Here is a 26,043-nt window from a genome sequence, read left to right on the forward strand (position 1 = left end):
AGTCTATTACTGGTCTTTGTTACTTTTTAATTTGTTTTTGTCCTTTTTTTTCCTCTCTGATCTGCTTGCTGTCTGATTAATTAATGTTGACACCAGGCATCATCAAAGAAATAGCCTTCTTCACAAAACTAGACTACAGTAGCTTTTAAAAGTGTGGAATAATGTTATTCTTCTCTAAAAGAAACTTGAGAAACAGTGTCTTTAAAACAGAAATGCACAGACAATACATGTTTCTAAAATCTTACAGATTTACCTTTAATACTATTTAGTTTCATGATCACTTAAATTATGATGACATTCACAGTTCAAGTTACATTATGAAAATACAAAAGATTTTACTTCAACAGTTTTTGTCAGTGAGGTATAATGCGAAAAATGACACACACAAGCACAAACTCATACATACATACATACAAAAACATTACTGTCTTTGGTAAAGAGAGCAGAGAACTTGGAACCTAATCTGAAAGGCTTTACTTTTTGACACAGTGCTATAGTATCTCTGCTTTTGTCAAGGGCTGAGCCCACTGCTTGTGGTTTGTATCCCATCAGTCTTGCCACTGAAATTTCTCTACATTGGTGACCCTTCTATGTTTTATATTACCAATTTGTTCCATATTGGATCATTCGAATTAACTTGCAAAGATTTATTGTTCCAAACATACTAAAACAAAACTCATATTCCTACCAACTGTTCCAATTCTGTTTCTGTTTCTAGCAAAACATGTAGTTATTATTTACAGTTAATAAATATACTTATTAATAATCATCATTCTCTCTTCAGTCCGCTGTAATCAGTCCTTTGAACTCTTCAAAATCACCCAAAACCTCCATGCTGTCACATCTTTCCCCATCTCATTTGTTTTCATCTTACTCGGCTTCCCAGCACCTTTGACAAAATTGATCTGGCCACTCTTACTCAATTGTCATTACTAATTTTTTCTACTTGGATATATATTGCAGTGCCCCAGGACACCATATTTTCTCCATAAAGAATAACATTCTTCTGTACTTTTAAATACTATATAGCCAATTATAACTTCTAAATTTATAGCTTTAGCAGACCTCTTCTTGAGGAGAGGTTAACAGCTTGCCATCTCTAATTAGATATCCAATGGTCATTCAAAACTTCACACGGTCAAAATGGAAGATTTCAAAATCCTAAGATTTCCTTCCTACCCCCCATTCTTCATAAGTAACACTATGAACCATCTAGTCGCTCATGTCTAAATTCTAGAATCACTTTTAATTCTCTACAATGTACTGTATTTAGTATTCAATTTCTAAGAAAGTTCTTTTTGCTGTATTCTAACTAGATCTGAAGTCTGTTCTTTTTTTTTTCTTTTTCTCAGCCTTTCTACAGCCCCATCCTAAAATAACCCACCACCATCTCTCTCCTGCACTATTGTAATAGCTTCCTACCTGTTATTCTAACTTTTATGTTTAACTATAGCAATAATTTCTAACTAGCAATGAGATAGAACATTTGAAGTATGAATGCATTCATTTCAAACATAAGATTTATACCCTTAAGACAAAATCCTATATCCCTGTCCTACAAGGTGTGTATCAGAAACTGATTACTACTTCCCTGACCTAATCCCCTCCCGGCACTTAGTATTCTCTAGGTGCACTGATATTCTTTCTGTTTCTTGCACAAGTTAGGTTTATTTCTTCTATAGCATATTTGTACTCGCCAATTCTGGGGGCTAGAATCAGTGACCTGCCAGCGGAAGAGGATGGTGGTGACAGGAATAGCCTTCTCAGGTGTAAGAAATGGAAGGGGAGGCATTGTTTACAGATAATTAAAGACAATAATAAAATGGCTGAAGGTCAGTCTGCTTTTAGTATTACTATACCTTGACAATTCTGTAGAATGCCATTGATAACACATTCCTACCTGCTGGGTGAACTGCCCACCATACCCTTTCTCTGGTCCTCCACTGCCTAGATGTTCACCTTTATCATAGCATGGCTTATTCTTTCTAATTAATCACATGCCACATCTAATGGGTCCTGTTCTTAGCACTTTCACCTACTATTTTCTTATTTGGTTTTTAGTCTGTTTTTATCTATTTCTTTATATTTTCAGAAAACCAGACTTGAAGTCCTTGTCCACAAAGTTCTCGGTATAATTGGTACTCAAAAAGTGCTTGTCGAATCAACAAATGAAAAGTTTATTCTAGGTCTTAGGAATTTTAGCTTCATTTTTACTGTCTGCTGATATGTGATTTACCTGGAATGAGAGAGAAACCTATAATAGTGTGTTATGATGGAGCTAACAGTGTTTACTAGGAACACAGTCATAAAGAGCACATTGAATTGGACTTTACTAAAATTCCCTTATTGAGTGGACAATGGAAAGGCAAATTAAACAGGATATACTGTTTCCTCTCTTTGCTTTATTAGAACATAAATTCATCAGAATTTATAGAATTTATAGAACATAAATTCATCAGAATTCCTCTAATTCAATGAAATGTTTAAAAATAACTTAGCTACAAGAAAAATTTGTTCCATTTTCACTGTTACCACAATATATAAGAAAACAAAGTCCATTTCATGAAAAAAAAAAACCTGAACTTAAGTTACTTCATAAGCATTTTTGCACATTTTAAATAATATACATAGCATTTACCAAGAGGCCACACAGTGCAGGAACAATTATTTTTCTCAATTAAACATTAAAGAAGAATTTCATTTTTTATTCATGCCTATTTTATATAACAATGATAAAATTAAAGGATATAATAATTGGTAAGAGGACTAACAAAAATTGTGGAAAGTTTGCAATGAAGAAAAAGCTACTTAAATCATTGAACCATCTCCAGTGATTTTAATTTAGGATTTAGGGAACTCAGTTAACTCATAAAGCTACTTTAATATTTTAGTAACTGAAGTTTATAGAGATGAAATCTAGAGATTAAAATAGGATCCTTAGATGACAGAATACTCTTAATCTTTGGGCACATCTCATAGGTAAAGCTATAGTAGAGGAAATTTATCTTGATCCAATTATAAAGTTATTTTGATAAATAATTTACTTGGGATATAGATCAAATATGTAAGTTCCTACACCCCTTATCAACACTGCTATTTTTATAAAATATTTTTGCTTGTTACTCTTTGAGGAAAAGCGGGGAAGCCTGTGTGGCTGAAGCAGAGTGATCCAGGGGGCAAGTTGTTGGAAAAATTTAGAGAAGGTGAGGATATAAACCATTGAATGGCTCGTAAGCAATTTTAATGACTTTGGTACTTCCTTGGAGTGTAATAGAAGCCATTGCAGAGTTTTGAGCAGAGGAGAGCTTGATCTGATGTACACAATTAAATAGAATCTCTAGTTGCTGTGTTGAGAGTATACTGCAGGGTAACAAGAACAGAAAATGGAAATCAGTTAGAAGATGATAGCGATAGCAGAGGTGAGATATTTGAGAAGTCAAATAACAGTAATATGGTAGTAACAATGAAGACACTGAGAAGTGTTTTCATTCTAATTTTATTTTAAAGTACAGTCAATTAGATGGGAAATAAGAGATAAGAGAGGAATCAGAGATGATTCCAGGTTTTTTGGCTTGAGCCCCAGTTGAAGAAGGATACTATGGAACATTGACTTAAAGATTTATTTGAAGATTTATTTATTCAACTGCCCACCCAGTTGAATGCATCATTCAGGTGTTGTGGAGGTATGGAAGGAGATATAAATTAGGAAACTGTTGGCATATAGATATAATTTAAAACCATGATGTGATATGTTATCACCAAAGAAGTCAGTATACACAAATACAGAAAGAGCATGAAGAAGAATGATGTTCTGGGCATTGAAACATTATCAAATTAGAGATAAAAAGAAAGAACCTAGAACTGAAATCAAGACATAGTCAAATAGAATAAAAGCCAAGAGAGCTTGCTGTGCAGAGATTTCAGGGAGTAAACCATCAGAGAGGACTTACTGATCAGCTGTATCAAATGCTGCTGAGAGGTCAAATAGAATGATGCCTGATAATTGACTTTTGAGTGTAAGAATAAGAAAGTCATTGATAACTTTGATAAAATAAGTTTCTGTAGAATAGAGCTAAGCAAATATGGGGAAAATGGAATTTAAAATAGTAAATACATAGAATCTTTAAAACTGCAAAACTGAACAAAAAAAATTTGTCAGTAGGTGACTGGGTTTATCAACCAGAAGCCAATGAAGAGAAACAAAAACACAGTGAAATTTTAAACATGGAAAGTTTGTATAAAGAATCAATAACTATAAGAAGGTTTTGGAGTAAGGAATAATTAGAAAGTATTAAGTAAAAAAAGAACTCTAAAAAATATAGAAATAGCAGGTTTCCAAAGCATATCTCAAAAATTTTATGGTTTTTGTTCCAGACCATCTCAATAAAGTGAAGATCACAATAAAGTGAGTCCAGTGAATTTTTTGGTTTCCCAGTGCGTATAAAAGTTGTTTACTTTATACCATAGTCCACGAAGTGTGCAATAGCATTATGTCTTTAAAAAAAAGTACGTACCTTTTTTTAAAGATTTTATTTATTTTTTTGACAGACAGAGATCACAAGTAGGCAGAAAGGCAGGCAGAGAGAGAGAGGGGGAAGCAGGCTCCCTGCTGAGCAGAGAACCTGATGTGGGGCTCAATCCCAGGACCCTGGGATCATGACTGGAGCCAAAGGCAGAGGCTTTAACCCACTGAGCCACCCAGGTGCCCCCAAAAGTATGTACCTTAATTAAAAAATACTTTATTGCTAAAAAATGCTAACCTTCATCTGAACTTACAGTGAATCAAAATCTTTTTGATGGTGGAGTGTCTTGCCTCTATGTTGATGGCTGCTGACTGATCAGTGTGGTAGTTGTTGAAGGCTGGGAGGGCTATGGCAATTTCTCACAAAAAGACAATAATGAAGTTTATTGTGTTGACTGACTTTTCTTTTCACTAATAACTTCTCTGTAGCAAGCAATGCTGTCTGATAGCATTTTACCGACAGTAGAACTTTCTTCAACATTACAGTCAATCCTCACAAACCCTGCTACTGCTTTATCAATGAAATTCATAAATTAATATTCTAAATTCTTTGTTTTAACAGTCTTCACCAGTAGATTTCATCTCAATAAATCACTTTCTTTGCTCATCTGTAAGAAGCAATACATCACCCATTCAAATTTTATCATGAGGTTTCAGAAATACAGTCACATCTTCATTCTCTATTTCTAATTCTAGTTCTCTTTCTGTTTCTCCCATATCTTCAGTTACTTCTCCAATGAAGTCCTAAATCTTTAATTTGTAACAAACACAATATCCACAAAGGATAATAAAGCAAAGTATGCCTGTATAAGGAGCAACTGCTTACTATCTTAAGGCTGAGTTAGAGCACCCAAGGATGCACCCCACCTGAGATCCAGAACTCCTTAAAGAGGGTGCAGCCATGGCTGACTGGATGGCAGTGAAATCACTGTGCGGCAGCTGTGGCAGAAATTTCTAGAAACCTGTCCTTTAGAAATCTATCCTCTAGGTGTCCCAAAAGAGACATCCTCCTACAATATCACCTGAGGGACCTTCTGGGGGAATCTTCTAAGTTCTCCTGGCCACCATGCTCTGCAGGAGGCAAGCATGGGAGAAACCATTCATTGCAGGAATCTGGTAAATAGGCACACTCAAACCAGGGCACAAAATTTCTCGCCCTAAGTTCTCTCCAGCGTCCTCTACTGACAAAGTCCATAATAATGTTAGCTGGCAAAGAAAAAAAAAATATTTAAAGAGCCATTTTAACATCCATTTTCACAAAATAGTTGAAAAAGATAATTTTGGAGCTGGGGATCAATAAACTGAAAACCAAACCAAAACAAAAATAAATTGATAAACACCAAACTGGGGTGGGGGAGGGGAGAGATTAAGCATGTTTGCATACTCACAGTTGTGATTTCGAAGAGAAGCAATTTGATGATATAAGACAGGGAAGAACTGTTGGAATATTTTCTTTGAATGTGCCAGAGTAGGACAGGATTTCATGCACAAATGGATAGATTGGCTTTAGAAAAGAGGATTGAAAAATTATCTATAAGAACAGGTGAAAAACAAAAACATGTGTACAGATCTTGGTAGGCGAGCAGATGCAATGGTATAAATGAGTGTGTATTGCGGTCCTATTTTTGATTCTGATATTAATTCAGTGTTTGATCATGGAAAGTTTGTTCAATTTCATTGGGCCTCAGTTTTCATATCAGGACAGGAAGATGGAAATATTCTTTCTGTCAGTAACATTGCATGAATGAAAAAAGGTTTCCATTTCCTAAGAACTGATGCCTAGTCAATAAATAATTGACATAAATAATTCTATAGTGAATTAAGATATGTATGCTCCCCCATCTGAAAAAAATAATTTTGACAATGTCTTAAACCTCTCAAGAAACTTCATTCAGTAGACAACAAAAAAACTTGAACTTTTTGCTCACCAAATAAATGGTCTTTAGTGAAACATAGATTCCTTCCATTGTAATCATTTTTTTCCCTAGTAATCATCATTCAGGACGTTTAAATGACAAAAATCTTATGACTTAAAAAATAGATAAACTGTTTCAAATTACTTTGCAAACTTGTATAATTTAAATCATTCCTAAAAGGAAAGCAAGCAAACTACAAGCTATGTGAAGGAATCACAAGTGAATTGAATTTTATCACACGTGTATTAAAATGACAACTACTATAACTTTAATTTCTAGGAGTATCAAATAAATAAAAGTTTATTATTATAATGACTCTGAAAATGGAAAACTACCTCCCAGAGAAGAACAATTTAACGTTAATGACTATCCAGAGAATCAGACAAATGCATTGATTTCCTTTCTAATTAAATGGCAAATACCTGTAGGTATAAAAGTCATTACTTTAATAATATTCAAAAAAATAATAGTACACTGCTAATATTAAAAATGATAAATACTTGTACGCTATTTTGCATAACTACTCAAATTTATTGGAGGTTTTTTCCTATATATAAAGGTAAATTATCTTAGATAATGTTATTGGTGCTAAGTATCATGCAATTTCATATTCTATTAAGAAAATGGAGTACATGTTAATTAAATATTTCCCACAAATACATCAAATATTCCAATTCAGTAATCCTGATAAATTGAAGAAAATTTTATTTACTTTCTGTGTGTTGAATTTTAAATTAAAGGAAATAATTCTGAGTTTGTTATTATCAGAAATTCTTAGTCTTCTATAATTTAACTTCATCAAGTAGAATTCATTGAGTGGGCATATTACTTTTTCTTTTAATCCAAACAATAATTTATGAAACACTAGTGTGATTTTTTTAAACTTTGTTAATTTGAAGTTATGTTTACTACAGTATTTTCAAACCACTGTTGGCTTCCTTATCAGGCCAATTCAGATCAGCTTAGAATTTATTTTTCCATAATCACCAGGGAAAATATATGAATGATCACATGACACCATACTAAAATGTGTATCTACCTTACTTTCACATTTTTATTGCAGAAAAGGCCTTCAAAACTAGTTCCCTAATATTTTGCAGGGAGAAACTGAGGCTCTGAGAATTAAAGCAAACTATCTTAGATAATATTTTAAATTTAAAAACTCACTGATGCATATACAATAGAATTTAGGAATTCTAACTCAAAACAGATTTTTTTTTTACACCTATGAGAGTAAGCTATCAAACAAACAAACAAAACATATTTTCACTCTTAAATCTGAGCCTGTAGCACCTGGTGAGGTATTAACTATCATCATGACACCTAGAGTAGAAAAGACAACAGAGACTGAACATTTCAATTTTTCATGTTATATCTCAGGTGGAAAGTTAGGTAATTTATCACAAAGCCTAATTTTGTTGTAATTCAAACAAAAATTTCCCCTGAACAAATTAGTAACATATAGGTATATTTCAGGTATGGAGCACCTAGTTGGCTCAGTTAACAGAATGTGTAACTCTTGATATAGGGGTCATAGGCTCTAGCCCCACCTTGTCTGTAGAGGTTACTTTAAAAAAAATAATAAAATCTTTAAAAAATATAAATAAGTAAATAAATATACAAACAAACAAACAAAATATTTCAAGTATACTTCTGAGGACCTGTTTTTCCACTAAAATAACTCTATTGGCATGGAATAATTATTTAATAAATAGATGTTTAAAGATCAAATTTAATTACTAAATTTAAAGCAAAAAATATACTTTTATTTTGAAGAACATTTAAGAAGTAAAAATTATGTCAACTGAAAAATAGCTTTTAAAAAAATATTATAAGGGTGCATGGGTGGCTCAGTGGGTTAAGCATCAGAGTTGATTTGGGCTCAGGTCATGTTCTCAGGGTGGTAAGATCCAGTCCCAAGTCGGGCTCTGCACTGAGCTGGAGCCTGCTTGAGATTCTCTCTCTCCCTCTACCCTTCCTTACATATATATAATGTGAGTCATATTCTATTATTTTATTCTTTTCTGGTACCATTTACATATATATTTCTGATGTTCATGGTGAGACAAAGAGTTGCAATAATTAGCTTAAGCAAATCAGGATTGTGGGTGGTGGAGATTTCATCAGTGACAACCAGAAATCAGAAATAGAAGAGAAGACAGATTAAAAGACAATATCTTCATTATCTATTTTTAAATTTTCATGCATTATATTTTGGAATTCATGACCAGTAACTCTGTATTTAAAGGTTTGTGTTATTTTCCTCAAAATGTGTAAAATATTTTTTCATTTAAAAATTATCTGAAAAAATTATTTGGTTGACTATCTTTCTTAAGATTAGTTTATTTTTGAAGAGAGACAGAGTATAAGGATTTAATATGTGTGCTCTTTAAGCCAAAATATCCCATATTTCCCATGGAATAAAGGGGCAATTTTTGATGTTAAAATTATAAATTACTAAAACAACAGCAAAACATGCTCTGTGTTTGAATTATTAGGCTTTCTTATTATATCTACATTTGGTCTCTGAAATAGATTTGGTGTAAACTAGCATTTTCTAACACTTTAACCATGGACAAATAGTATTTAAAAGTAAAAGTATTCATCACAAAGTGTATCATGTTAAAAAAAAAAAAGTTTATAAACCCATCTTGCAGGGCACCTGGGTGGCTCAGCTGGTTAAAAATCACCCTCTCCCTCTACCTGCTTGCTCCCCCTGAATGTGCTCTCTTTCATTCTCTGTGTCAAATAAATAAATCAAATCTTAAAAAAAAAAAAAAAAGTAAAATAAACTATTTGCCATAACCTCTCTTTTTAAATTTTGTAATACAGATTGTCAAAATAATCTCTTAATAAAGAAACTCACTTAAATTCATGGCTTTTCTGAAGAATAACTTATTTCAAGTAATGACTCTTAAAGTCTCATGGAAAGAATGATCTACAGAACACATTAGTGAAGCACGGTTCTGGGTTGTTATTATTTTTTAAAGTTTTGGAACTCTTCATGAAAAAGGTTAATAAACAATAGATTTTCATTTAGAGTAAATTATCCTAAATTAAAGGCACTCTAGATGTGTTTATATTTAAAGAAATAGGCTCTCTTCCATTGCTATGAATCTATCTACCATTAAGCAGCCTGCAAAATTGGCTTTGCTGAGCTGGAAAAGCAGCATATTCAGTGAATTCAATAAGCTGACCTATAAAGACCTGGAAATAGAGTCATAAATAATAATGAGTGTGTTATTCTCAATTCAGTCAGCTGTGGGGGTTTTCCAAACCATTAAACAACTTCCCAATTTGCTACAAATCAGCGTAACTGTTGTACTCTTTTCAAAAGGAAACTAGAATAAGAGATGGCAAGTATATGGTAAGATTTAGGGAGTAATGAATATTTAATCACAAGGAACACCTAAAACCTGGTTACAGTGATCAGTCACTCATAACATTCATCTATTATAAAAATAAAAGATGGGATTTTATCTTGACCATTAGATTTCACCTCATGCTAATATTCATGCTAATGCTCATTATTTCCTGTATATGCTAAAATATAAATATATATATATATATATATATATAAATTGGGCTTAAATAAAATAAATAAGTCCTGCTTGAAATATAAAGATCGATTTGAATGGTAAATGCCCATTTCATCTGATTGGTCACTTTTTTAGAAGACTGGAATGGCATCTTGTCCTGATGTCATCTACAGAAGCGATGACTAGATATGTGTTATCTCTTTAAATAAAGTCCTTATTGACAGCTATTATCTTACTCCATGTGCCACCAAGCTTTTTTTTTTTTTTTGTAAATGTGATGCTTTAAAATGTTCCAAACCTCTTCTTTCCATGTATATTATTAATACCTTTAAATTTGAACTTGCCATTCTTTTTCTTTTTTTTTTTGCAATGGACTCAATGGTAATCATCCAACGATAGCGACCTCTTTCTCCACCTATATCCATTCTTCATAATGCCTCTAGAATGAATTTTTTAAAACATAAATTCACTTTATAGATATTGATTAAAAGGCAAATCATACATACATACAACAGGGAAAACAATAAAAATTCAAAATGCTACTATTAATAATACCAGAATCAGTCATTAGGTGAAAATTAGTCTAGAAATCTCTTCATTTATTAATTCACTCACTCACTCACTCATTTCATAAAGACTTTCTAAGAGCCACCTATATGCCGGGAGTATGCTCTTTGTGTTTAGCATTGCATCAAATAGACCATTCTTTACTCTAACGCAGCTCACATTTTAGCAGGAAGGGGAGGATAGGGTGAGGGGGGCAACAGGCATCAAAAAAACCATCCATTCATTATAACTCAGATGGTGAAAATAATTATGAATTAAAGAAAATAAGTCAAGGTGAGAGAGTGTTTGGGGTTACCAATTTAGGTAGGCTGCCCAGGGAGGTCCTTTATGAAAAAGTGACTTTGAGCAGAAACCAAAGAAATGAGGGGAAAACCAAATAGATATGAGGCAAAAGAGTGTTCCAGGAAGAAGGAACAGCAAAGAGGCCAAGGTAGAGTTCTTTGGACAGGGTTGCAGTGGTGTAGACAATGAAGTCGGAAGTGTTCAGGAGATAGATAATGTAAGGCTTAGATGCTCATAGGGAGTTTAGCTTTTATGCTAAGTATAGAAAGCCACTGCAGGATTTTGAGCAGAGAAAACGTATACTCTGTTTTTTTTTCTTATTTTTTATTATGGAAATATTCAAATGTATTCAAAAGTAGAGAGTAACTCTATCTTAAAAGGAGCATTCTAGCTAATGTCTGAAAAATAAACTATATAATAGTGTAATAGCTAAGATCCCAGCAGGAGATCAAATTTACCCAAAATGATTCATATGAAGATATGTTAATGAAGGCACTACTTACAGAGGTGTGGCCAGTGTTCAGGAAATGAACAAAGGATGTTGAGGACTCAGGGAACCTGAACCAAGGTGATGATGGAGGAAACCTTACTATATAGTTCAGAGATAAGATCTATAGCAGAGTGGCTGCCCTACTTGAGCTGTAGTCATAAAGGGACACTACTACAGCCACATCATGCAGAGAGTAGGGAAGAAATATACTTATATTCATTTCCACCACCTGACTTTCTGGTTATAAGTCCCATTGGCTGGAGCTAGCCAAAAGCAAATCAGCAAGGGAGGCAGGTGATGCTGTTCCAGAAGGTTCAGCTTCACAAGGAATGGAACTGGACAGAGAATAGTGCAAACTGAATGACAAGGAAGCAAATGAAAATAACCAGCACTAAAAGGGCAGACTATAAGCACATATACTAGTCAGGAGGTTTTATAATTGTCCAGGTGAGCATGTTAGCTTGTCCCAGGGTTGTAGTAGTAAATATATTCTAGACATATCTTGAAGGTTACATACAACAGGTATGTCCGGTGGGTTTGACGTATTGAATGAAAGAAAAAGAGGATTCATAAGAACATTAGAGTTATATGATTACAAGGCTGGCTTCATATATAAGGATGGAAGTTTGGATGGATGGGTGGATGAATGGAGATTGAAATAAATACAGAGATAAGAGAGAAATATTTTATTAAGAATAGACTCTCCCTGAACAGTGTATTTTGAAAAATTTCATTAGTTTGGATTCTACTTGACTTCCTTTCATTCCTCTGTACCTATGACCTTTTTTTCTTGAAATAGCCTTTATTATTTTCCATGCCTGGCAAATAGGCACTTATTTTATTGATTTGATTTAAAGAAGGCACCCTGTTGTATTTCTTTAACATGTAGCACATGGTTAAGCATATCTTCTTATTTCCTAGAGTACTTTGTCCGTGTTTCTTGTACCTTTTGACTACCCTCACTCATTTCTCCCACCACCTTCCCCCGCCTCTGGCAACCACTAATCTGTTCTCTGTATCTGTGAGTTTGGTTTTTGTTTGGTTGGTTTTTTATGTGTGTGTGTTTAAGATCCCACATATTAGTGAAATCATACAGTATTTGTCTTTGTCTTTGTGACTCATTTCACTTAGCATAATGGGCTCCAGGTCCCTCTATGTTGTCACAAATGGAAGGATTTCCTTCTTTCATAGAGATGAATATATTCCTACATATATACATATAACACCTTCTTTATCCATTCATCTCTCAATGGACACTTCGGTTGTCCATGTCTCCACTATTATAAATAATGCTAATGCTGCAATGACTATGGGGGTGCAGATACTCCCTCAAGTTAGTGTTTTTGTTTTCTTTGGATAAGGACCCAGAAGTGGAATTGCTGGATATGGTGAATACCACTTTGAACAATTATCTTTCTGTACATCTACACATTAACCGATTAATGCTGTTTTGTGAAATGACTTTCAACTGTTATGCAAGTCTAGGAGGGTTATATGTAAGGAAAAGAAGAAGAGTGAATGGTTTAATGGTTCCTGTCTTGAAAAAGTCAACCAACTGAAAACTGGGATGTTGGATACAGATATAATAAGCTTCTCAGCACAACATTATATACTTTTGCATAGCTGTGAGTACTAGAAAATCATAACCATATGCTCCATTATGTTATAAATTATATTATATGTTACTCCATTATAATATAAATTATATTATGAATTATCAAAGTTAGGAACAGATACATTATTTTTGGCATACTCCAAAGGGTCTGACATGGGGTTTGAGGTATTTCAATTATTTTAATGCCCTTAATATTAATATTCATGTTTATATTTTCCCTTATCCTTGAAGTTTGTTCAATAAAATGTTTGAACAACTCATTTCATACCTAAGCTTTAGAAACTCCACAGGCAGAGTGCATGCCCAGTGGAATTAGCTTTACTTGGGAGAATTATTTTAATCCCTTATTGACTTGCAAGATGCATCCACCCTGATGTTTTCACAGGAACATATCACACTGATGATGATCAAAAGAGGTATGTTGGACTTTGATCAGAGTAAATCTAAAGAAAGCAGGAAATCTGCAAATATGCAGTGATTAAAATTCTTTCTCCATCTTCTTTTAGTGGAAGAAGGGAAGTGAAATACTGACTCATACCTTATAATTAGTGTGAGAGAAATTGAAAGGTTTTTACTTAAGAAAATTGAGACAGTGCTAAAGCAAAATAAAAATTTAATACTGTGCATGTTATTGTAATAGAAATCAGGAGATCTACTTTTGCAGAGTAAACTAAATATTGTCCCTTTGATTGCTTTCCTGCAGATATGTGTCAAAGAACTTCCAGAAGCATCATTTGCTTCTTACCATCAGCATTAACTACTCTGAGACAGAACAGGGAGAAGCAAAAGAATTTTCAATCTCTCTGGTAACACCAGATGTTCTTTATAGGCTTAAGACATTTACTTCTTTTTGGATATTGTGTGTAGGCCACTTGCAGATTTATCCCTCTCAATGAAAGTATACTTTAGAATGACCCTTACACTTAGTGCTTTGTGCTTGTTAACTATGGTTAGTCAGGGGACATTGTGTTATCAATTACCTTCTTGAAAAATGGGATGACATATAACGGAATTTTAGAAAGAGACTCCTCCAGATTTTACCTTTAAAATTCAAGTAAATACAGTTAATATTTAAGAATGAGACAGCTACCTATAAAACCATAAAAACAAGATAAAAACAGTATTTTTTTCTCCTGGTAATTATTAAGTATAAGCAATAGAATACTAAATAATGAATTAAGGAAATTATAGATCAAGTCTAAGTCCTAAGGAGATACATTTTTATATGAAAAGACAGAAAAACCATTGAAAGTTCACTGAAAGCACAGATAAAACAAGAACACTCAACTAAGACTCAGATAGATCCAAGATGAAAAATCACATTAAAGATGTAATAAAGAAATTGCTCACGTGGGGGATAGTGAATAGAACAGCCTTAACAAAGCAGAAGGTTGTTCTGGGGGTATAGTGAGAAATGAGCCTATACTCGGTGTTTTCAGTTACGTTAGGAAATGTTTTCAACTGTAATGCAAAGAATTAAAACAAGATAATAAGTAAATGAAGAATGTATGTGTTCTGAAGATATGAATTCTGCATATGATTTCTTATGCCACATAAACAAATTAAAATTTTTAATCTTTCTCAGGGTGCCTGGGTGGCTCAGTCCTTAGCTTCTGCCTTCAGCTCAGGTCATGATCCAGAGCCCCTGCTGGGTGGGGAGCCTGCTTCTCCCTCTTGCACTCCCCCTGCTTGTGTTCCCTCTTTCGTTGTCTCTCTGTGTCAAATAAATAAATAAAATATAAAAAAAAAAACAAAATTTTTGATCTTTCTTAAAAATTTAGAAAAGAGTTAATATCATCTGGCAAAGTGGCTTTTGGAAGGAGAAGGGAATAGTGAATGGAAGGATCTTAGACAGTATTAGAATAATAATATTTGATGACTCTTTGGAATGGGCTTGAAAAGAACATAAACTTTTCTAAGTAGAATTATCAGTGGATTAAGTCTTGATTGAATTTTCAAGGGGTCTCAGTAAGAAAGACACATTTTAAGAATATTTATTAATTCACACACTGTATTTTCCAACATTTTGAATCTAAATAGAAGTAGCTTAAAACAGAAGTACAGGTAAAGAAATACAGTACTTCATCAATAAAAAACAGAAGGCATAAGTCAATAGAAGAAGAAGAATGGCGATGCTGAAGAATAAGTTCGGATTTAAGTGTGTAGTTTGAATTGTCACTGGAACATCCAAGCTCAGTGATTCTTGGGCGGGAATCAAATACTTCTTGGTTACGAGTCAAATCACCTTACAGTAATGTCCAAGAGCCCAAATTATTTGTGTAATAGAGTTTTGCTATTGACTATGACTGGAAATAAGCATGCCATCAGCTGAGTCTGGAATAAATTATTTAGAAATGTAGATGTTTTGTTGGTTGTTAAGCAAAGATGTTTCTGAAAGACCATACATATTTATGAAGATGATTAATTTATGCATGTAATTTGAGATGTGATATTGAATATATTTCTGCCTATACATTATATATTTTCAAACCTCAATACTAGATGTGTTGTTTAAAATAACTTAATAGATACTCTAATTAGAGTAAGTGATCGATCACTTAAATAGTTATCGAGCAATTCTTAGGAGCCTGTGACCTTGTTAGTGGAATTCAACAAGGGGTGGCAGATATTTTTTTCTGGTTTCCTACAAATTTATGACTAGCATGCATATGAAGCCCTTAAGTAACTACACAGATGTCAACTCATTAAAGTCTGATACGACCGAGAAAAACAAATTGTGTCAATTGTGGCCTAAACAATGAGGGAAATCCTCATGGAAGTAATAGAATGTACACTGGGCTCTGAAGATTGGGTCATATTTTGATAGAAGCCCCAGAGGGAAAAAGCATTACCAATATTACTTTGAAAAAGGGCAGGATCCATTAGGACCAGAGGAAAGAGGTCTGAAAAGCTAAAAGATGAAATACAGAAAAAGATACATGAGGTATCTATCTTGGAGAGTGGCTGAATAGCTAAAATGGGTTGTATTTTTCGCCTGCTAGTTTGAAGATATGATATAATGTCCTGGAAGCAATACTAAACTAATGCAAGCTTTAGAATATAGCTAGACATGGGTAAATTAACGAAAGTGTTCTAGGAGGTGGGGAGGAGGATAAGCTTGAGTAGAACTGATTAGTGGTGAGAGAGATCGCAGGTATCTGGGAGCTGTTATAACACGGGCACAAAATAGGTGTTGACTACATATTTGCTAAGTTAATGAATGAATGATTGAATGTGTGCAAGGTCCAGAACCTACCTAGGATGCAATGAAATTTTTCTGGATGAAGATGATGTTCATGCAGGGCATGTAATCACTTATTTCAGTTTTAGAAATTTTGAGCTTTCAAACTACCTTTAGAATAGCAAATCTATGTTAAATAACTAAAAGTTAATTATAAATTAGCAGCATTAAACCCCATCTCATTTGTCACTAATAACTACCATCATTTGAGTTAATTTTATGATCTCTCTCATTGTGATTATGTTATTATTCTTCTTTATTTGTACTGTCAGTTCAGCCAAATATTTTTCATCTCAAGGAATCAAATATTCAGAACTCAAAATATTCTGTATTCAGACTAAAATTAATGAACCTCATCCTTATTTTGCAGGTGCTTTCTTTTTGTTCCTCAAATATCTGAGCAGGAATTATTCAGATGTATCTGATAGTAGCATGAACATGTCAGTAATTTGTGTTTTCATTTTGAAATGACAGTACAGGAGGAGACTTGAAAAGCTACACTGTATCTGCTTTCTCATTTATTTAAAAATATAAATAATATCTTCAAGGAGTTTAGTCAGTGATTGTGCCAATAGAAAGGATGAGAAGATATTTCTGTCTCTTAATATGTCATGATGCTATCCTTTGCCAAAATTCTTTTCAATGGATATAAATGGGATTTTAAATGTACTTTAAGGACCTATCTACTCATGTCAATGAGTTTCTTTCAGGCTGCGGATTAATAATCCTGGCTAGAGCTGAGTTAGCTCCTCTTGTGGAAGGTTAGGCTGTTCCAGTCCTAGCATATACTCAAATTGCAGCCATTGAGGTGTTGCTAGCATTGGTGTACCAACTAACTTATATTCCAAGTTGTCATAGGAGTTGTCCAGTTTCTTCCATCTATGTTTCTGAAACTCTATCTGAGAGAGAGGAAATATACAGAAAACCTCTCTAGGCATGAGGCAGTTTATATCTTCCCTTGCAATGCAGAATAACTCTACCTGGGAGCTCCTCGTTTATTACGCTGCTACAGAGTTCTCTGATAACTTAACTCTTTCCATTCACTGGCACCGTATACTGACAATTTAACAGGCTCTGGGCTTAGGTAGCACCGAGAGTGCTCATTAAATCACTGTTTCTCTGTGTGAGAAACCGTTTAATAAAAATACCTGAAAATTTATTGTCTCAGACCTATTTATAAGATATTGAAGTAGAAAATCATTTTTTCTTGCAGCTTATGGCATATGATAATATTTTATCATCCGTCCTATTCATTCTGTCAAGCAGACAGCTTGAAAGACTATATATGAAACTGTCACTTGTTCTTTAAAGACTGTCACTTCTAATAGGAATCAATTTTGTTTTATAGATTCAGACTCTGTGAGTAGATTTTTTTTTAGCACAACACCCAGTAGCAAAACAAAAGTTTGAAATATTATGAAATAATGTGCGGTGTATGAAATTTTGTCACACTGTTATGAATGTGAGACTGTTTTCATAAGCTCGATAGCCCAAGGATATAGTGTTAGAAGAGTTAATACTTCCTTTGGTCCACAGTAAGTCTAAATTTTTCTTACTTTTGGTGTTTTTCCATTATTGCACTCCATATTCCAATGGACTCCCTGACCAGATGGAAGGTATAGATGTGTTTGCTATGGTTTGTACAGATCCTGTTAGTCGCCTTGCCTTTCAAGTCACGTCTTCATTCATGCAGTATTACTCTTCCTTAAGAAACATCTTACAACATAGATATTTTTCTTGTTTCCAGTCATTAACACGACAGGAGTATAATGCTAGAATTTCTATCTCCTAAATAGCACTATTTTATGATATTTTTAAAAGTCTGTGGAGATTCCTTAAGAAATCAAAAATAGATCTACCCTATGACCCTGCAATTGCTCTACTGGGTATTTACCCCAAAGATACAGATGTAATGAAAAGAAGGGTCATCTATACCCCAATGTTCATAGCAGCAATGACCACAGTCACCAAACTGTGGAAAGAGTCAAGATGCCGTTCAATAGATGAATGGATAAAGAAGATATGGTCCTTACATACAATGGAATATTATGCCTCCATCAGAAAGGATGAATATCCAATTTTTGTATCAACATGGATGGGACTGGAGGAGATTATGCTGAGTGAAATAAGTCAAGCAGAGAGATTCAATTATCATATGGTTTCATTTACTTGTGGAGCATAAGGAATAACACGGAGGACATTGGGAGGGGGACAGGAGAAGTGAGTTGGGGGAAATCAGAGGGGGAGATGAACCAGGATAGACTGTGGACTCTGAGAAACAAACTTAGGGGAGGAAGGGGGTCGTGGAGGGTTGGGTGAGCCTGGTAGTGGATATTAAGGAGGGAACGTATTGCATGGAGCACTGGGTGTGGTGCATAAGCAACGAATCTTGGAACACTGAAAAAAAAATTAAATTAAATTAAATTAAAAAAATAAAATAAGATAGAAATCACCCAGAAAAAAGTCTGTAATGCAAATTTTTATAATATAAATATTTTGATTTTTGCTATAAAATTAGAGTACTACATCCTTTATGTAATAAGAGTAGGTCATGCAGCTCAGACAAATTCATGCATTTGATTTTGTTTGCTTGTGATATAAGAAAGTTATTTACAATGTTAGAGAAGTATCTACACATGCAAGTTATTGCAGAGAATCATGATAAAGGTTCTAACCAATAGACTATTTTCTTTGACATATTAAGGAAAAATATAAAGATAGGAGATAATTTTTTTTCTGAATTATATGACAATTTATTCTATTTTCTTATTGTAAGTTTGGAAAAACAATGCAAACTCTAGATACTTGAATAATGCATTCCATTTTCATGAAGCAATACTTTTTTAGACTCATAATTTCCAATGTATTGCAAGCATTTGAAGTAAATTCATATAAATACTCTTGGAAAACTGCAATTTGATGAGTATCTATATGTAACTATATGGGATTAAAACATTTATCAATATTTTCATGTTGCTAAGTGTGGCTATTTTAAGCACATGTTTTGAATTTCTCAAGACATCAACAACCAAATTATTGGTATTTTAATGACAAATGTAATGGCCACTTTTAAGAAATAGTGTTTTAATAATTGAATTTCTTTTTTTTCCCCCAAAGTGTAGTTAGTAATAAAGCCAATGGAACTTTACAAAGAGTATGCAAAAAGACAGTAACAATGTTTTAAGACACATAATTGCAAAGAACATATCTAATCAAAATTCATGATATTGCTGGCAACTGGAATGCACTCTAACAAAGTTATTGTTGAGAATTCTAGGTATAAATAGATAAATAATTCTGAGTTTTCATATTAGTCAATTCTGAATATCATACATGTTTCTTGACCATGTTCTATTCTATTCTAAAGGTTTACCCTTTAACTTGTAGATCATTATTTAATCCCAAGGAAAACCTGCCAAGGTGAGATAGGGAGTCAGGACATATTTGCAAAGTGACTTCCTCACTGACATAGATCAACCCATTAGAATTTTATGTAACGTTGTTAATAAACCCTATGCTGTCCTTCTTATTGAGTCTCAGGATATTTTGATTCCTTTTTTTTTTTTTAAGATTTACTTATTTATTCATTTGACAGACAGAAATCACAAGCAGGCAGAGAGAGAGGAAGGGAGGCAGGCTCTTTGCTGAGCAGAGATTCCCAATGCAGGGCTCAATCCCAGGACCCCAGGACCATGACCTGAGCCGAAGGCAGAGGCTTTAACCCACTGAGCCACCCAGGCACCCCAATATTTTGATTTCTGATATATCTTCTGGTTGACAAAATATTTTGAACATTATTATTTGGAGAGAGTAGTATCTTTCCTTGAGGTTTTAGTACACAATTTATGATACAGTCAATGATTACTCTAAGTGTAAGAACATACTAAAAGTGAAGACTTTATGAAACATCCAAGAATTTTTTTAGTTGTAAAATAAACTATATTATGATTATTCTTGATTGGAAGGGGTATTGGTTGGTAGTATCCTAGATAAAAAATCTAATTTGCAGACAAATGTTGTATAAATTCTTATGTGTAAACATGAGTATGTTTCTAAGTAGTATATTTTTGAAACATATCGATATATTTTGCAAATTTGAGTGGCAAAGGAGCTGTCACAATAGTTTAGATTTCATTAAAATTGAAGAATATAAAAAAAGTATTTTTCTTTTGATAGGGAAGAGCAATAATTGTGTGAATCTTAGATTACTGCAGGAAATCTAATGATAGTTCAAATTTAAAAGATAGCTTAACCATTTTATTTTTCTGAATTTGTGTCTTAATTTGGGCTGAAATGGTAATACCAAAAAGTGTTGTCAGAGAAGAGGAAATATAGACACAGTCATACTATCTATAAGCAATAATAATAATAATAATTTGAAAACACAAAAATAAGTAAAAGCAATTATGAAAAATTTAATTTCTTTCAAACTAAAAAAATAAAATTTAAAAATTGTCAAATGATTAGGGGTATGCTAAAATTAAGAAATTTTATACAATGTTATGTTACTTAAAGGAAAAATATTTAAGTACAGAATAGCTTGGTTATTTTATAGAATTCAATTATAAATTTTAGTTTTATTTTGTATATCTTCCTTGTCATACTTTGAAATAATTTATAATATTTTTCATTATGCATACATCTATGAACATTAAGCAATTAATTTCCCTTCAAAATTTATTATTTGAAAGTATTGTAAATGTAGGCACTTGAGGTTGACTGTCCTCTGATACTGTATTTTGGCGAAATTCCTTAAATTTTCTTTTACAATTACCTATTTTTAATGAAAAATTTGAAAGAATCCTTATTTATCTCTGCATTATGTGTTTAGAAACATATAGATATTTAGCCATTCAAGTAGGTAATAAAATTATATTTTTAAGGTTGGCTTTATCATGTTGCACATTCTGTTAATCTATGTCCATTTTATATGTATAAAATAAGGAACCAGGAAAAGTTAGAAATATTTCAGTGACTAATGTGACTATTTCTTAGAAATCAAAGCTGTATTTAAAAACTAATCCTTTAAAATTAATTTAATATTAGTCCATTGTCTTAAGATTTTCTAAAGAAATAAAAACTATAATGTAAGTCAACATCAATGACCTTTTTGATATACAGGACTACAAGAATTCATAAGACTGAACCTTTATAAAAGATACAACTTACTAAACAATTTTATATTTTGGTAATCCTAAACTGTTCATTAAAAATTATAACTTTGAACCCATACAATTAATGTGCAATTTTTTTAAACTTCAAAATATAAATAGTAACCCAAGTCTTGTATTTATTTAAATATCATACTAACCTTATTTTTAACATGGTGAAAAAATATAAAAGAAGGCATAGAGGTATTTTTAAGTTAAAACAAATCCACTCTAATTAGTTCAAAGAGTCATCTACATATTGGGACTAGTGTATGAACTCCTTTTAATGTAAGTGACACTATGTACGCATAGGTCAAACTTTTAAAATATTTACATCTATGCCATGAATCTATTTATCTAAAGCCTAAATTGTTATGCAAACTTCCAGTTAAACTCGTTATGAGTTATAGTTTTCCGAGAAAAAAAATACAGAAATGAAGCACATACCTTTTGAATTTTTTCTTTTTTTTTCCGATTTTTTTTCTTTTTTTACCCCTTTCATTTTGTATTTAACTGTTTATCTGGATAAGATATTCCTAGAGCGTGCTGCTAATAAAAGAATAGTTTCTTATGATCAACTAATCCCAAGTTTCTCCAAAAAGGTGAAAAAGGGAGAGAAGAAGAAAAAAATGATGGGAGCCAAGTTCAGCCATATATACATTTATCACCCGAAAACCTAATTGTTTTCCTTCTAAGGAGAGGAAAAGGTTTATATGTAGAACAAGTATACTTTGATACCCAGATGACCAAAAGTCATATTAAAATACTTTTTTTTTCTTTTACTTTATGCCACTAGGATCTTATTGGAAATAGATAATCTCTTTGGTGGTTAATTTTCTTTTTTTTTTTTTTTTTTAAGTTACTAGAAGAGTAAAATAGTAGTCCTTAAAAAAAAAAAAAAAGTCCATTAGAGATCTCCTCTCCTATCCCATACCATTAAAAATATATATTTTTTTCTTGTTTAGTGTTTAGAATGAAAGTGGGTAGGAAGGCAACTAAGATTTCAGTATGTAAAAAATGCAATGAAGCCAAGAATTTAGTTGAGCATCTTCCCTTCTATATTCTAAAGTATTTTGGGAGCTCTGATATACATTCCTACTCAGCCTCAGAGCTATTGTTCTTTCTCACATGTTACATTCGTTATATTATGTGTTTTTATGTTCTTCTTGTCAACTCTAACAATGTATACATCACAATGGCTGAATAAATTTACTTAATTAAGGTTAAAATGTGAAATCTAACTATTTAGTTATATGCTGCTATCATATATTAACTTATTCACTCAATACAATTTGTGTCCAGATGTGGTAAAGTTTCTTATCAATGTGGATGAAAAGGTCAGTGTATTAATATTAAATTTTCAGCTTCTTAATTTTCTAAATTTATGTGACAGATTTAACTGTCATTTGAAATGAAACATTCATTCATTAAGAAAGAGAAAATGATCCTCAAAGAATCCAGAAAAAAAGAGTCTAAAGAGAAACAGAAGAGGAGGAAAAGAAAAGATGTTTTGTATGTGCTCAAAGAAATGTACACAAAAGAATCTGGGGGCATGAAACCCTGGTGTAGCAAAAGAGACACATACTACAGCTTCAAACAGCCGATCTCACTCTCTTCCTCTCTCAGGTGCTGGATTTTTGGTATAAAAGTTCTTAATTTCACTATTGGAAACTTTATCTTATCTACTACACTACTTTCCATCTGCTTGCATCCTTAAAGAGATAAGAATAATTGTTTTCATTTTTATTGATTTTTTTAACTTAAAAAGGGTTTAAATTATACCTGGAATATCTTAAAATAAATAAATGAAATTTATGAAGGTTGTTACAAGGAATTTGTTCAAGGTTATTTTTTAATTTCCTTTGCTAGACAGGTTTATGACCAACATAGCCAACTATAGTCAATTTATAAATAAGTTTCATAAGAGGAAAAGGAATGGAAAAAATGATTTCTGGAAGTTCTTTTAAACTCTATGTCATAAAATGACAATAAATAGTATTGAATAGAAAATAAAATCCGTTCTGCTTCTCATGGAAGGTCTTCCATTATGCTCATTTATTTTTAGTTATCAGTGTAATTAGTTGTCATTACATTCTGCATCCCTCTCAATATATGGGTAATATCACAGGCATTAAGCTTCTAATTTTAACTACTGATGTCATATACTCATTCCTATAAAAACATTATTGACAGTGATTATGTATTATTCACAGATACTGGCTGACCTAGAAAACCATGCATTATTTAAGAATGATCTGGAATGTCAGAAGCTGATTCTGGAAGCAATGAAATATCATTTATTGCCAGAAAGAAGAACTTTAATGCAAAGCCCAAGAACTAAACCTAGAAAATCTACTGTTGGAACTCTGTATGCAGTAGGGGGAATGGATAACAACAAAGGTATACAATTCTTCATCTCTATATAATATATCCCCTGTATCATACCATGGCATGATCTTAATACTGTAATCTGTATAATACCAACAAAACTCACATGTTTTCTACATTAAGATTTAATATTAAGGGAAAAATCTAAAGAACATCTCTTATTTTCAGTCTGTGTTTGCTGCTTCTGCTTATTATTCATCTTTAAATCCCTTATCTCTTGTGCATTATGGGCCAGACTTCATATGAAATGAAAGGGGGGTTTAAGACACTTACAAAACACAGGCCAAATAATGTGTTGGATATATTGACAATTGTATTTCAATTCCAAGTAAAGAAAATGTAATGTGCCAGTCACATGCTGGCTGAGAGCAATATTATGAAGAACAGAGTTTCTTTTGAGGCATTTAGAATCTCATATGTAAGCCCAACAAATAAATAGACAACTATACATAGTGGCAGTTATATTTTACAAACTTAATGGTGATTACCAATTAGGCCCTTCAGAAGGAAGTGAATGATTCATTTAAAAGTTGAACACATACATTAGAAGGTTTTATTCTTACTTTTCTATAGTTCGTGGAAAACGTTCCATGAATATTTGTCTTCAGCTTGTCTTATGTGGTATACAAGACAAATACAACTGCCATACATTTGTATCTGGTAAGTGATATAATTATCAGATATATATATATATATATATATATATATATAAGGATTTTTATTTCAGAGAGAGAGAGAGAGGGAGCATGAGCTGGGGGCAGTTGGAGGGTGGAGAGGGACAGGGAGAAACAGACTGTCTGCTGAGCGGGGAGCTAGATTGGAAGTGGGGTCCATCCCAGGACGCTGAGCCAAAGGCAGACTCTTAACTGACTGAGCCACCCAGGTGCCCTAATCCACAATATACATAGTTGACAACAACAGACTATACATACATGTTTGATCTCTATTAAAGAACTTTGTTATTAAAGAAATAGAAGGAAACAACAAGGGATGCCTGGGTGGCTCAGTCATTTAAGCCTCCAACTCCTGGTTTTGACTCAGGTCATGATCTCAGGGTTCTGGGATCAAGAGCCACCTTCAGGTCTGTGTGCTGTGCTCAGCAGAGTCTGCTTGTCCCTCTCCCTCTGCCCCTCCTATGCTCTCTGTGTCTCTCTCTCAAATAAATAAATAAAATCTAAAAAAAAAAAATTAAAAAAAGGAAGCAACTAAACTTACTTCACCATTGTGAAGTGAGATCCTAATATAGCAGCTAAAAGAAAACAATTTAAGTAATTGATTGGGAAAGACATATAATCCCATATTTTTGTCTGTCATGAAGATAGCTTGTGGCCATTAGGTGGTTTTCACTAGTCTAATTTTTTGAGAAGTTTACTTTCTGTTTACTGGGACATTGATTTTTAGTAATCATCACATTAAATGAGCACTAGAGAAATTCTATTTCCATTTACATATATTTTGTATATATGATATCTATGTTAGATATTATGTATATATAAAACTGTCAGTTAAAGGGAGTAAATAATTTGTTGCTTTAGGAAGTAGGGGAATGGCTTCATCTCTCTTTCCCTCCTTCTCTCCCTCCATTTTTTGCTGATCCTATAATATATGTCATTACATGAAAGAACATGTCATACATTTTCAAAAAGTGTCGTTCAAATCCCTTTTTTTAAAAGTGGTGAAATAGAAAATATCAGATACAAATCTGATAAAAATCATCAGAACTTATACTAAAATTCCAAAGAAATTTTTCAAGCTAAGAAAACAAATCTAGTAACCTATACCCATATTGTCCTTATGACAGTAATAAATATCAAATGACATACACCACATGACATAGTCATCTCTTATAGCAGAAGAATGCAAACTTTAACATTAATATTTTCATTGTATCTGTAAAAATAAATACCCTGATTTCCATGGCTTTCAATAAATATGCACAAGTCTCAGATTTTATAAATGGTGGTGGTGTTATAATAGTTATCAAATTTTAAAGTCAAATGAGTGAAATTCATTTTGAAAGAAACTGTATTCTATAGGAAGAATGCCCATACAAGATCAATTCCACTTATAAATCTGCACATAATATTATTTTTCTAAAAAAAAGGGGGGGCAAGAAGAGAAGAAAAAGGGGAAAGGAGTAGGAGGGGTAGGAAGAGGATGAGAAGGAGAAGGTAGAGGAAGAACATTTATTGAATCTGGCTTGCCTTTAATTAGTAGTGAATAATAAGCATAAATTAAAATGGACCAAATTACTATGCCATTAGAGAACCAAAGGACATGACTAAATTTGAATTTTTAAATCTGGTGACTTCAAATTGTTGTAGCACAAAAGA

At 32.8% G+C, this 26,043-nt stretch overlaps 1 protein-coding gene across 2 annotated transcripts in view; it reads left to right on the forward strand.

Moving 5' to 3' along the window:
• The window catches only part of KLHL1 (kelch like family member 1), a gene marked incomplete at both ends in the record, with an annotated part of 369,773 nt that overhangs the window by 224,375 nt on the left and 119,355 nt on the right, over positions 1 to 26,043 (forward strand). For both annotated transcript variants that reach the window (XM_080797852.1, XM_080797853.1), the window contains one exon: positions 23,536 to 23,722. In XM_080797852.1, the coding sequence (XP_080653978.1) occupies positions 23,536 to 23,722 (187 nt within the window). The remainder of the gene's footprint in view (positions 1 to 23,535; positions 23,723 to 26,043) is intronic.

This window comes from Martes martes (assembly GCF_963455335.1).
Source record: "Martes martes genome assembly, chromosome: 3".
NCBI lineage: Eukaryota > Metazoa > Chordata > Mammalia > Carnivora > Mustelidae > Martes > Martes martes.